The sequence below is a fragment of the Xenia sp. Carnegie-2017 genome, unplaced genomic scaffold (assembly GCF_021976095.1).
Source record: "Xenia sp. Carnegie-2017 unplaced genomic scaffold, XeniaSp_v1 HiC_scaffold_20, whole genome shotgun sequence".
Lineage (NCBI taxonomy): Eukaryota > Metazoa > Cnidaria > Anthozoa > Malacalcyonacea > Xeniidae > Xenia > Xenia sp. Carnegie-2017.
In genome coordinates this window covers 6,464,997-6,479,715 of record NW_025813483.1, presented here as the reverse complement: position 1 = coordinate 6,479,715, position 14,719 = coordinate 6,464,997, and the positions used below count along the sequence as shown (strand labels likewise).

At 33.2% G+C, this 14,719-nt stretch overlaps 1 protein-coding gene across 1 annotated transcript; it reads right to left on the bottom strand.

Annotated features, from left to right (window-relative positions):
- Window positions 1–952: 952 nt before the first annotated feature.
- Window positions 953–5,426, bottom strand: LOC124442552. Its single transcript, XM_046993053.1, has 3 exons — window positions 5,277–5,426; window positions 3,308–3,435; window positions 953–1,405 (listed from the first exon to the last, which is right to left on the bottom strand). The coding sequence occupies exons 1-3, from the start codon at window positions 5,407–5,409 to the stop codon at window positions 1,178–1,180; spliced, it is 489 nt and encodes a 162-aa protein (XP_046849009.1). The 5' UTR covers window positions 5,410–5,426; the 3' UTR covers window positions 953–1,177.
- Window positions 5,427–14,719: the final 9,293 nt, after the last annotated feature.

Genomic DNA, 14,719 nt, shown 5'->3' with positions numbered 1-14,719 from the left:
CATTTTGTCAAAAACTTTCCTTAAGGCCCGTTCACACGATCCGATTTGTCGGATCCGATTGTTCGGTTCTGACTTTTTGGTGCTTGGTCAAACGGTGTGATGATTTTGTTGATATTTATATTTGTTTAGATATTTACAGTCGTGTGAACAGCCATTTTTGTTATTAAGTATATTTATGGGTATATTTTTCATATTTTTGTTATTGTCTCCAAGTCTCTTTCAAATATATGTAATTTGACTATTCGGCTTCTTGTGATCTTGTCGGATGAAAATCGAGCGAGTTCTATTTCCATCTTATTTTTTAGGTTGACGAATACGACTGTCGGATGCTCACTTTATGAGTGTTTACAAAATCCTTTTTCTTTGACCCGACAAATTCGATCGTGTGAACGGGCCTTTTTATATAAGTTAGTTACATTAACGGCTAAACATTTCATCATTGAATTTTAGATAAAAAAGCAAAAAAGGCCATAAATTTTCTGTTTGGTTAAGCTCAGTTTTAAGAATTGTAAATACGTTCTTGTGCTGTAAGTACAAACATGTAGTGAAACTGAACCAGTACTTAGCTACAGAGAAACACAAATCCACTTTTTCAAAAAGTAACTCCCTTTTGGGAATAAATAACAACAAAAATATAGCAAATCCTTACGCAATGATTTGATGCTTATTTTTTTAAGTTTCAGGGAAATTAGGTCCGCACAATAACGAAAAGTCTGTGCGATTTTTATGGCTTTTTCCTAGTTATTATTGGAAATTCTGTTTATGCTTACCTATTCAAAGCACCAAAATATCGTCGTTCTATGTTAAATATACAAATTGTCAAAGTTTCTAAAATATTTTCCCTTTCGTCAAAGATAAAATTGTGTTTTTATTTACACTATTTTTCATGCCACGGAAAACACACGCTGCGTCAGTGTTATAAAGAAAAGGTAGCTAAAAATTCTAACAAAAATACAATTTAGAGGCTATTTTATTGACGTAATTGTATAAAATTATATAACAAGTTTCGTTAACACAATGCCCAACATATTCCGATACAGAGATATGGCAGAAAGCCTTTTCTACATTTTTTAATTAACACTATATATAATTGCTATAGGAATACGGAAAAAGAGAGAAAAAAAGCAACAAGGACACATTATAACGTCTTTTATCAGCTTCTCGTGAAGTACTTTATCTATACATGTGTTGAATTCAATGGCATGATACATCTATCATGAAGACAAATAAAATGTGCAGGACAACAGCCTCCGTCAGGGCAACATACTCCATCCAACCAAGGACAACAACCGTAATCAATAAGGCGGCTGACTTCGTATTTAGGACAGCATTTTAAAGACAAAAGTGTACGTGGACAAAAGTATGGTACGTCATTTATGTATCCACATAGTATAGGATTTGCATTCTAGAAGAAATTTAAAAATTATAAAAAATAAAGGAGAATCCACGTTATTGAACAGTAGGACTAACTGAAATAAATTTTGATAGTTGTTGTTTATTAATCTTTATTAACCCTTGTTTGGTCAGTGTCGCTAAACGGCAACAAAATAGAACGATTTGAAACACTACCAGAAAAAAACTTGCCCTCTTAAGCGATAATAGAGATCTTTTATTATTTTGTAATGGAAGGTGTTTCAACAACGTACAGCACGCAGTAGTTAGTAAATGTTTGTTTAGACGTCAGGGTCAAGGTACAGTATAGGAATATACAGTTGGTCCACTTTGTGTGCAATTTAATGCTGTACATTTAATTAGATTACTGGCTGCCGTTTGCCATTTCATCATTCGTATTGGTCAGAAAAAGCAATTGACTAGCTGCCGCTATGGTAATGACATGCGTAATAAAATATGCGTAACACGAATAAATTGAATGGAGTGGCTCTACTGTATATTCACTATACTGTGGCAAAAATATAATGTTAGTTATACTAGTTTAGCAAAGTTATCATGCTGTGAGTTCAAGTTTTAAATCTATTTTTTATTTTTATGAAAACAAGTATCAGTGAACCTTAAATAATTTTCTGAAGATAAGTTTGTTAAGAAATCCATAATATTTATATTGGGTGAATTGATGCAAGCAAAACTTTATATAAACATTTTATTATAACATATGAGAATTTATAACCCAGGGAATGGCGACCACAATCGCGTCTATTCGTTTAGAATATCGTTTTATGGAGTAAATCTTTATGATAACAAGTGTACTACGAGCTCGCGATTTCTATGAGGCGGTACTTTATGAGGGTAAAGCCCGAATCAACTATTGCAACACTGAAATCGAGAGCGAGTTTTAAGTAATCTAATTGTTTAGTAGAATCATACTTGTATTCATAAAGAAAAGGGTTGCTTGAAAAGGGTCTCCAAACTTCGTCTCGGAAAACATTCTTTGAAAATAATACTCCTATTTCACTCGGGAGTATAAATTGAATGTGTATTAATTGGAAACAATGATATTAAGTGGGCAAAAACAGTCATTTACGCAAATGTTCGTGCAGCAATTTAGTTTTTTGTTTTATTGAAGTGAATCAATAAGGCTTGTTAACATTCAACATGGAAGTAATCTGCAGTTGCGATTTGATTTGCAATTCTGATTGAACCTTCACAAAAATACCTATACCTAATATACGAATGTGCTTTTCAATTGGATTAATGAAGCAACAGCAATAAATTATTTTTTCTCAAACGTGTTCTTCATTGTTATTTCAACCACTCGTAATTCGGATCATGTCTGTAGATAGCAATGAAATATTTTTGAAATATTCAATTTCGCGGAATATTGTTTATACGCCATTATAATTACTATTTATTTTTATTCGCAATCTTTCAGGAAAATCAGCAGATCTTTCTCTTCTATACTTAAATTACAACGGCAACTAAACTTTTCTACGCTAAATTTGAGATAAACAAAGGAATATAAACTATAATTTTTCAGTTGGTAAACACGTAGTTACACGTTCATGTGCTGTAAATGCCAAAAAGCACGAAGTACAAAGTACAAACATGTGGTGAAACTGAACAATTCCCTTCGAGGAAGCAAATACTCCCTTTTGCAACCAAATAACTCTCTTTTGGGTGAGCAAAAGCAACAGGGTGAAACTAGAACGTAAATTGGGGATGGTGGTGGGTAAATATTCATATATTTAGCTATGCCGTGCTGACTTCTTTGAAATTAACATCGCAAACAAAAGAAATCAGCAGAGCAGAGCTAAATATATGAATATTTACCTCTCAATCCCAATTCTAGTTGCGCCCTCGGTTCTGAGCTATCAATACTAAGTTTATGTTTGAAAAAACAAAGATGACCAACCACTTTGTATGTCTTTTCCAGTAATGATTTTATAATTATCGGTCTTCGCTTCAATCGCTTGTATCGTTCCATGTTGACCAATGCACAAAGAATCAATAGATACAACACAACCCAAAAGGACTTCATGGCTAAAACAAATTAAGAGATCGTGTATATGTAGGTCTTTCTTGTTATGTTAATCAACTTTATCTTCTTTTTATTCATTTAAAATAAATAAAGAGGCACGAGTATAGAGACACAAATGCGCAGATAGTTTGAACAGAGAGCAAACGACAATGAGCTGGTGGATTGATTCATTATTGTTTATAGGAAAAGTTTCTATTTTATGTTTTTTTAACAATGTTAAAAGCGTCCAAAGTGGGCTAATTCCCTGACGGCCAATCGATTTGCTCAATTTACTGCATGAAAAGTGTTGTGTAACAAATATCACATTTTTACAACTATTGACTCTCTAATTTCCAAATTTTTTTGCTCCATACGAACATCTTACTTTTTAAAAATGTTTATACGAGAAAGAGTTTTGCCATTGCTTAATTTCAACTCGTAAGGACAGGTTCATAAAAAAACATAACATTTTTTATTAATGTTTTTAACTAGACAGAGAGATTGACTTCATTAGAATCTCTTTCTGGAGAAATTACTTGTTCGCTTGACTTGTTCCTTTATTTACGTCGCACGGACTTGATCCAGTCCCTATGCGAATTATCAACTTTTACTGTCGGATTTCATATTTGATAAATAATAATTCGAAAACAACGCAGCGTATGAAGAAATTGTAATATAAGTTTAATATTACTTTTGAAGAAGCAAAACGAAAGTGCTATAAAAATTGTAAGATATGCATTTTAAAAAAAATCGTCGATTGGCTAAAAGTGATCGGATAATTCGTCTTATCGCATAGCGATGACGTAGTTGGTAGGACATCATCCGACAATCAAGAGACGAAGCTTGTAATAATTTTTCCTGTCAATGGCATGTTAATAATAAAAATAGCTGGTTCAGCTCTGCAACACTGACAAATTTGTTTGTTAAAGAATGTAGGAGCATCCTTGGTGTATGTCATTCCAAAAAAACTTGTTTGATTATCTGAGAGATAAACATTTGAAGAAAAACATAAAGCAGATTCGAAAAACGTAATATACGGTAGCAAACCCGGAATAATTTGTCAAATGCAAGCCTAAATGATAGAGGAAAAGTAATTTCTGCTATTGAATTAATATGAGTAATTTAATGTTATGAAAAATTTATTCAACTTTGTAAGCAAATAAAGATCAACATGTGATTCCTTTGTGCAATTAGTTCTTCACATGTAAAATTCAAATGTTTCATGAAGTTTAAAGAGCATAAAACGATATATATCATATGTTATGACTTGTCATGATAATAAACAAATATCAATTGATATTCTTAATTTTTTTTTTATTCATGAAAATCTTCTACCTTGTATTGACTTTGCATGCTTTTTTTTTCTAAAATCAATCAAGATGAAAGATTACCAAGCATTCAAAGTGTACGAATGACAGACAAACATGTTAGGTGCTCATGTTGTGTTAAACACATGAGAACAGTTTATATTTTAACGGGAGTAATTGAAACCTTTCTTGTTATCAATAAACTTCATAAACAAATACATTATTACTGCTTAAAACAAATGTGTTTTTCCAACAACTAGCGAGTATGTTGCTTATAAAGCAATGTTGCAATAGCAATGGCGTATAAATATAAAGTCATCACCAACTCGAAAGGAGAGGCAAACGAGAGGTTCGAGAAAAGAAACAACATTAAATTTGATCTAAATTCGCCCTTTTTCACAGTCATCTGAACTTTAGTTTTCTGGAATAAATCATAAGTCATTTATTAAATTTGGCATTTGCACATTTTAAAGAAATCTATCGCAAAGATTGCTTCGGAAGATAAAACTATCATTGGTCTAAGATTATAAACTTTAAGGAAGCAGCTTAAAAATTACCTGTAATTTTTCTCGTTCTTTGCAAATAAAGTAAAGATGCAACGGAATAAACTAGTAAAGCTCCTGTCTTTTTTCTTATATCTTCTGTTGAGCTTTGTTTACTTGAAATGATGCGTTTACTGTTAGATCTCATTTAAGTAAGAATGGATCTTATGAGACTCGAATGACGCTCATTTGTCTTTTATGATATCTTATAAATGACCTTGATAACCTCATGACGTACAGAGTGTTCAAAGGTCGCCGTGTTGGGGGAAATTTCATAAAGTGAAAAGAGTTTATGCTAATTTCATGGTTTTTTTGAGCATCGGCAATTTATGTACTCCTCAAACATGGCCGCTTTGACGTCCCATGCAAGCACTCCATACATTATATGATTATATGAGAAGGCCTAGACAGTAAAAATATCTAGTTCAGTTCTGTAACAATGAAAAATTTGTATGTTTAGGTATGTAGGTTTGTATGTTTAGGTATTGTATGTTTGGTTGTATTTTCATTTCAAAAAAACCTTTTTGATTATCTGAGGGATAAAACATTTGAAGAAAAACATAAAGCAGATTCGAAAAACGTAATTTATAATAATAATAATAATAATTGAACTTGTACAGCGCTCATATCAAAAATTCATGGCGCTTCACAATAAAAAGAAAATAAATATGAAACTTATATAAAAGCAGTAATAAAATGTCATTTTTCATTAAAGATCACGTAAAACCAAATGAAACAAAGTTTTTAAATAAATGGCTTTTCAGTTCTTTCTTGAAAGATTGAATTGAAGAACTTTTCTTAATTTGAAGTGGAAGATTATTCCACAGTTTGGGTCCAGCAACACTGAAAGATATACGGTAGCAAACCCGGAATAATTTGTCGAGTGTAAGCCTATATGATAGAGGAAAAGTAATTATTGCTAATGAATTAATATGAGTAATTTAATCTTATGAAAAAAATATTCAATTTTGTAAGCAAATAAAGATCAACATGTGATTCCTTTGTGCAATTAATTCTTCACATGTAAAATTCAAATGTTTCATGAAGTTTAAAGAATATAAAACGATATATATCATAAGTTATGACTTGTCATGATAATAAACAAATATCAATTGATATTATTAATTTTGTTTTATTCTTGAAAATCTTCTACCTTGTGTTGACTTTGCATGCTTTTTTTTCTAAAATCAATCAAGATGAAAGATTACCAAGCATTCAAAGTGTGCGAATGACAGACAAACATGTTGAGTCTTCATGATGTTGTTTAAACACTTGAGAATAGTTTATATTTTCACGAGGATAAGTAAACTTTTTCTTGTTATTAATAAAACTTCATAAACAATTCCATTGGAATTGCTTAAAACAAATGCGTTTTCCCAGAAATTAGCGAGTATATTGCTTATAAAACAATGTCGCAAAGACACGCACGATGAAAGCATCGTTTATTTTATTTAGTTTCCTTGTCTTAGCCATAAAGAGAGTGCTGTGCAACTGGTATGTCGACACATTTTCATAAAAGATTCTATAATAAACAAAAATTTGTCATAAGTACTCGACAGTGTATTCATTTGCAATCTCTTAATAAAGGTTTTCAAACTTTCAATATTCAAGAAAAATTGTCCTTGTTCTGCTTTGTGGCATATTTTACTACAGTATAAACAACCTTGCAAGTTGTTAAAACACTTTTTTATTTAAAAACCACGAAGGCTTTCATTAACATCAGGGGCCGCGGAAGTATCTTAAAAGTGGGGGGGCACTAACCGAAAAGGGCATGTGAGTTTGCAGCTTACTGTTTTAGTATATTACAGATATGCATTGTTTCATGAATCATGATTAAGTTTCAAAGTCTGCAAAAAATTGGTAGACATTCTTAGAATGCTATGCGTATTCTCTACTGCTCGGCGTGCGTGCTAACAAATTGAACTACATGGACAATTTTATTAAGTAATGCGATCTCATTAAAATTTCCCAAAAAATCCCACGTTCGTTTTTGAGAACAAAGTCCTTAGCTATTAAACGTTCTTAGCTATTAAACGTCGCTGAATTCTCCTAGGAGAAAAGCCTTTTCACCATTATGACTGAAAGTAACAAGGTCTTGACGCATCGCTCTTTTACACAAGTAACAGGCAATGGTGCCTTTTGTCATGTAGTATGTGAACTATGTATATTTCAAAAATATAGAAGACGGACAAGTTCGTACATTCGACGATCCTCCTGTACTGGTTTGCTTTCTAGACGTGTGCTTTATTTCTTCTAGGGTAGGATGGTAAGGCTGTCGGCCTGTACAGCACAAACGCTTACAATCAAGTCCTAGCAAACATTCCGTTGACTCAATTTTCATAGGTCCTACCAATAGGGCGGTAGTCGTGGAACTTGGCAAAGACGCATACGTTAGGTTTTGAGAAGGTGTGTGAACTGGTTCGGTCGGCGGCGCGACTAGTATCTCTGAAGACGATGTAGAGTCAGATTCGTGAGAATGAGGAGATAAACACGTTGATGGAGTTTCTGTAGCTGACGGCAATGTCAAATTAGACCTAGAGTCGATGTTTTGGTCAACAACGTTCTCTGCTGGAGCACTACTAAAAAAACTCGTCAGTTTTCGCATCCTTTTAGCTGTTTCTACAAGCTCTTTTTCCTTTTCTCGTTTTCGCCTAGCAGCTCTAGCATGATGATTTTGATTAGAAGTGATTCAAACCGCAAAATTTTCAATTATTATGATTATGAATTGTCAACAGTTTTGTAGGACCAATGGCCTGAAAGACAATACGACGGGAGCAATGCGTTGCCGTAGAATTTAAAGTCTCATGTGGATCATAAATTGCGACTTCTCATTGGTTAAGTTACTCGGCGGACGCCTGCGAAGACAACCCCAATCGGAAAACGCGATTTTTGATCCATCTGGGTAATCAAGATCAAAAACTAAGCTATAGCTGATTTTGCATGATGCCGGACAGACTTTGTTCTACTCTCGGGGCTACTTGTATTTAAGAAAAACTTCTTCAGTCCAATTTTACCTAAAACAAAGGCATTTCTATACAATGAAAAAGGGCACTTTCATTCCAGAAAAAAGGCACATTTTTCCCTGTTGCAAAAAGTGGGGGGGCACTTGCCCCCAATGCCCCCCCGGTTCCGCGGCCTCTGATTAACATGCTCAGATTGACATCAGTCACATGTAAAATGGCATGATGAATCTACTTAAAGAACTATATATGCGTATTTCTATATGTTTTTTATTCATGAAATAACCAAAAAGTCGTTTAAAGAATGTGTATAGATTTAACTGTAATTTTACATGGCTAAAATTTCAAGTTTGTCAGCGCCATAGAGCCAGAAAAGCTAATTTTTTCACCAGTTACACATTTATTTTTGTTATGCATTTACGCTATCTCATGTAACTACAACGTTATCGTTAAGAAATCATCATAATGAATATAACTTTACAATTTTCAGTTCTTTTCATCTTTAATTGCTTTCTGCAAAATACCTTCTTAATCACCCAGGGGCTAAACTAGAACGCTAATTGGGGGGGGAGTACATATTCATTTATACAGCTCTGCCCTGCTGATTTCTTTTGAAATTAAACTCCCTAACAAAAGAAATCGGCAGGAAAGATGAATATATGAATATTCACCCCCTCTCACTTAGCGTTCTTGTTTCCTTCTGTAAACACAACATTTTGGAAGAAATGTGAGTATAAGATTATATCACTCGTGATCATTTGGGCGAAAACCTTCTATTTTATACAATAATTAAAACAACGATAAAAATTTTAGAGAAAAAAAGGAACGAAATGCCGTAATTTTTTTTGCTGGGTTAGGCTCGTGGTTAAGCTCGGCGTTAATAATTGTAAACGCGTTTCTGTGCTGTTAGTGCCAGAAGTACAAACATGTAGTGAAACTGAACCAGCACAAATGTACAGTTTGCAAACAAATTACTCCCTTTTCGGAATAAATATTTTATATTAATTAGACAGTTTTATTTCGTTTGCTGATCTGCAAGTCAGCACAGTTACGAAAAGTCTGCGCGATTTTTGTTGCTTTTTCTAAGTTTTTGAAATTCTAGATATGCTTGTACCTTATCAAACCACCAATAATCGTCGTTCTATGTTAAATATACAAAGTTTTTAAGTTTCCAACACATTTACCTTAGTCAAAGAGAAAAATGTGTTTTAGATTAAGAGCATATTTCATGCCACGGAAAAACACAGTGTTATAAAGAAAAGGTAAAATTTCTCGCTAAAAAACTATTTAGAGGATTACAATGACATCAACCGGCTTGAAGGTTGGTGCCGTGCAACCACACGAGCGAACTAGATGTGGACAGAATTGTGATAGATTAACTCACGGAGAATCCATCAGCTGTAGTTTATTATTATGTATTATTAAACTGTCGACTGGCAATGGGTGATGGTATTAACGTATATTTATGATAAAATAGTGGTTTGATGTCTAACTGTTATTAGCCAAAATCTGGTCTTGCAATTAAACAGTTACATGAGCATAAATCCCGATAACACTTTCATACATTTTTATTTCTATAATTTACTGCAAATTTGTCATAGTCTTGTAGTCTGATAATGATAGTTTGATGATAGGTGACCAGACGGTGATTCAAGATAGTCGGATGACGAATTTTCAAGAAGTTTTAAATATAACTTACAGTGTCAGAAAAACAGCGACAGCCAGCTTGATTGTTGTTTGTTGAGTTGAAATACTTATATGTATGTATGTATGAAGAAGGAGAGGGTTTAGCGAAAGCAACGAGAGTGTATATTACTAAATAAAGACATAATAAATAACAAAAGTATTGTTATTCGTTACCGATCGTAACACTTTTCTGTGGAATTTATTTCTCATTATATTTTACAAAACTGTCGGCTGCGAATGGGTTTTGCATGGTAGCTATCAACGTATATTCACGTTTACGGTGAATAATTGTTTGATGTCAAATAGCAAGCCACCTAAATTAATGACCCTACAATTTTACAGTTTAAGTTACATTAGCACAAAGCAGGACAACACAACAAAACTCGCACAACATTACATGACTCTATAAACTATTACAGTTTACTGTAGTTATGATAATGTTCAGTTGACTATATTTTTTGCAGTTTACGTTAGTCACGTGATTGTATTGACCGTGTAAACTAATACCACAATACAGAGGCCGGTTGCACGAAGCTTGGATAACGTTATGCAATGGATAGCAAAAATCTTCAAACTTGTAAAAAAGGTGTTTATATTTTTCTTACGACAAAGATTTTACGTAATCTTCGAAACAATATTTTATTTCAGTGATTGTTCAGTTCGAATCTTAAATTTTTTGCTTTTTAAAAGGTTTTATAAAAGTGTAAAAAAATTGCTATGCAATGGATAACGCTACCCAGGTTTCGTGCAATCGGCCTCAGACCCAAAGAACCAGCCCATGCAAGTCACATGTGAGATTCATGTGATCAGTTCTTACTTAAATACGTCCATGCAGTGAACTTATCATGAGCAACGACGAGAGATTTTGTAAAGACAGCTGAAATATTAATTTAATCGAAGAACCAGAGTGCAATTTTCAAAGCAAAAATGAAAGGTAAGTTTGACTGTACTGAATGCTTAAATGTACTGAATGTATCGTCCGATTTGAGAGTTGTAACTAATAAGAATTTTTGCTATCAATCAGTAGCCGATGGTTTAGGCCTCGGGCGAGTTCGTCATGCAATCGAAAAGCAACAAACTTAATAACTGTTGCATGGAAATTATCAAACTTTGTCGATATAGAAAACTTTAAAACGAGTTTAATTGTCAGGAACTAATTATCAAAACGTCTCACAATATCTAAGTTCAACAAGCAATTGTTCTTTGATTTATTCATTTCGTTTTAATCGAGAAAATCTTTCACATTGTCTTCACTGTGCTGGTTTTTCAAAAAGCAGCAAAAATGGAAGATCAAGAATTCAAAATGGCGGGTATAGATTCAATATCTGAAAAGGCTGACAAAATGCGATTCTTCATGTGGTTTTCCATACATAAGAATAGTTAATATAATACAAAGATGGATTGTTTACAACTACTAGCCGTGGAGAAAGACTTTTGAATGATAAAAGCACTTCGTTCATTTTCAGTTAAATTAATTTGTTTTGTATATCGCATATCCAGTAACTATATTATGATGCATCTTTATAAAGATTCTAAGAACCACATATTATATATTTTGTCATAAATATTCAATATTGTAGCTGTTCGCTTGTACTTATCCATTTTGTTATACACATTCATCAAAACTTAGTAAAATTCGAGAGAAAATCTAAATGTTTTTCCATTTCTAACTCAAGAACTATTGTCCTTGGTTTGCTTTGTTAACATCAACTCTGACGTAAACAATGACAAATCTTTGACTTATTCATAATTACAAACTTTTTCTGTTTAAAACCGATGGAGATTATTTCAGGTGACGTAAATAAGTTATTGTGTGGCTTACCTATTACAAATATTTTTTGTTTTAAGCTGATGGAAATTGTTATTGTTTTAGGGAACATGTGATCGGAACATATGAGTATTATTGTCGAGATGGGCAAACATGCTGTCCTGAGTTTGTTGGCGTATTAGTAAATTACAATTGTTGTCCTGGGCTAAATGCTGTATGTTGTCTGGGGCATCCTATTAAATGCTGCCGTCCTGGTTATACATGCTTTTATCCTGATTTATGTTTTAAACCACCCAACATGAGCATCAGCATCATGTAAGAAAAATCATTCTTTGTATATTGATCTTTCTGTGAGTGAAAACAAAGATCAATGTATGACAAACTTATGGGAGATATTTAGCCATTTTTTTAAAAAATAGTGGTCAAAAACACGTATACCGAGAACTTATAAAATATTGAAAGTAACAGTTCACTATAATTCAATTAACAAATTTCTCAATAAAACTATCTTCAGAAAGTATGTTTAAGGATCACTGATCACTTGCTTCCAGAATATATGGAAATAAATTTGAAACTTTAATTTACAGCAAGATGACTTTGGACAGATTTAGATATCATGACGCGACGACCTGATGACGTGAGTTGGCTGAGGGGTTCTGAGTCGACGCCCCCCTTGTCTTTAATGTAAAATGCGATTTTCCTGATAATCAAGACGGCGTGTCTTTACATATACAAGCCATAAATCTTTTATGCTATCTTATATGGTTGCCGATTTTTAACGATGTCACTGAGTTTACAAGAAGCCCATTGAAACGTATTGGCGACGTTTTTTCAGCGTAAATGCTGGAATGTACGTTTGGGGAGTGTTTATTTATACATTCAGTTGCGTCCTACTAATTTTTTTGAAAGCTGATTCACATTGGAACGGAATCAGTCGGGCAATATCTGAAAAAATGCCTCTCCTAATAAAATTCCGTCTCCAGTCCTTTATAAAATCTGTAGATTTATTTTACTAACTACTGTGCAGAGTCTTACCCAATAAAGATAGCATCTTGTGCGATCTTACCCAATCTAAAGTGTAGACCCTGCCATTTCAAGATCTCGACAAGATATATGCATAGTTCCTTAATAGCACTATATATATCAATCATTTCAAGTGAACGACAAGTTTTTTAAAAAGAAGACATGTTTCAGCTTCCTTATGCCATCTTCAGTACAAAGAAAACTATGCTATCTATTTACAGTTATATTTATATAATTTAAGTGAGAGCGTATCGAATTACTATATAATTGATGGAATTATTCACAAGTTGAATATCGTGCTGATGTGATGTATTTGTCTATTGATGTTCGGTTTGAGTTTTTTTTATGTAGAGCGCTTCCTTTAGTTTCAAAGAGAAAGAAAAGTTAGCGGTGTCTAGGATGCGAAAACAAGAATGATTGTATTTGTTTTACATTGTGGGGAAGTGTTTGTAAATGTGTGAGTTTTTGTCAGAATGTTGTGTGCTCTTTGATGGGTGTGTGGAGAGATGGCGAGTTGTCTCACCAACATAACAGGAATTACATCCCGCACATGAGAATTCGTATACTACGCATGATTTGAATAAGGAGGGAATGGTATCTTTGAAACTAATAATTTTTTATATTTTAAAGGAGGAGTAAACAAGTTTAATGTCTATGTCAATACGAAAGCATTTTGTAAAGTTTCGTAGTTTTTGTTTGGTTGTGTGTGAGTGGGAGCCAATAGTAATTCTATACGCTCTCACTTAAATAATATAAATATAACTTCTACTTTATAAATATAGCGGTAAATAGATAGCATAGTCATTCCTTGTACTAAAGATGGCAAAGATGGCAAAGATACTCGTTGAAAACTCTCCTGACAAGTGACAACAGTGTAGCCCTTTCCAAGTTTCATTGTGTTTTTGCGTTTTTATTCTCAAAAATTTGAGCGAAAAACGTACTTTGTAAATCGTACTTTCACGTGATGACGAATGTGATTTTTTACTATCTACTCGTAGATGACTTATCTCTCACTCCCGCGCTATCTGCGAGAAAATAGCTTGAAATGCAAATTAAAATCACCAGTAGGAATCCATTTTTCTCAAATGTGCACCCTCGCTTCTAATGTTGTGGCAACGGTCTCGTACTTTTCAATTCTTTCATTGGCTAAACGACAAAAACATTGAGAAATTAGAATTATTTTTAATCTCTATGAATTGGCCAGTGAACTCGACATTTGAATAACTGGAATGATAACCGAAGCCAAAAATTGAAGCCAAAAAATGTTTGTCGTCATCATTCGTCATCACACGTCAGGCTCTAGTCTCTCGCGTGTTCATTTTAATTTTTTTAAATCATTTGTCGCTTGGTAATGGTAGAGTTCAGATCTTGATCAGAGCGTAAAAATAACGAAATTTTTGGAATGAAAAGGTTTACGGAAAGTGAATCAAAGTGATAAATCGAGAGAAGCAAGGTCAAGTGAACTTAGTCGACCTGCTCTTACGCTGCGGTTTTCCTTTAAAACATATCAAAGTCTTTAATGATATTCAATTTTGATATCGAGATGACAACCATTCGGTATTTGAAACACTATCAAAATCGATGAAAATGACAATCGCTTCGTAAAAAGTAAAAATGCGAGTTATAGACTCAACATTTTTTATGAAACTGGGTATTCAAGTTTCTTTTTTCTTCGGAAAAACAGATCTTTAAATCCACTTAAATAACAAAAAAGACAAACACTGTCTGACACCGTTTGAAAATTTACCTTCCGATGTAAGAAAAATTTTTGCTTGAATATTTTCTCGTCATATTTTCTTATTGTATTGTCTTTTTATCATACAGTGTAATTTTCAGTTGGCTTTTCCTCGTTACAAGTTGTAAGTTACAACGAACTCAGTCAACTCACTGTAATAAAGTTTCAGCTGTAAAAAATAACATTTTGCGAAGAGTTGGCCTCGTGTGTTGTTTGTCGTAATGTTGTTTATATGTTTATGCTTTTGCAATTTGTTTTCAAATTTATAATGGGCGTGTATGTTTGG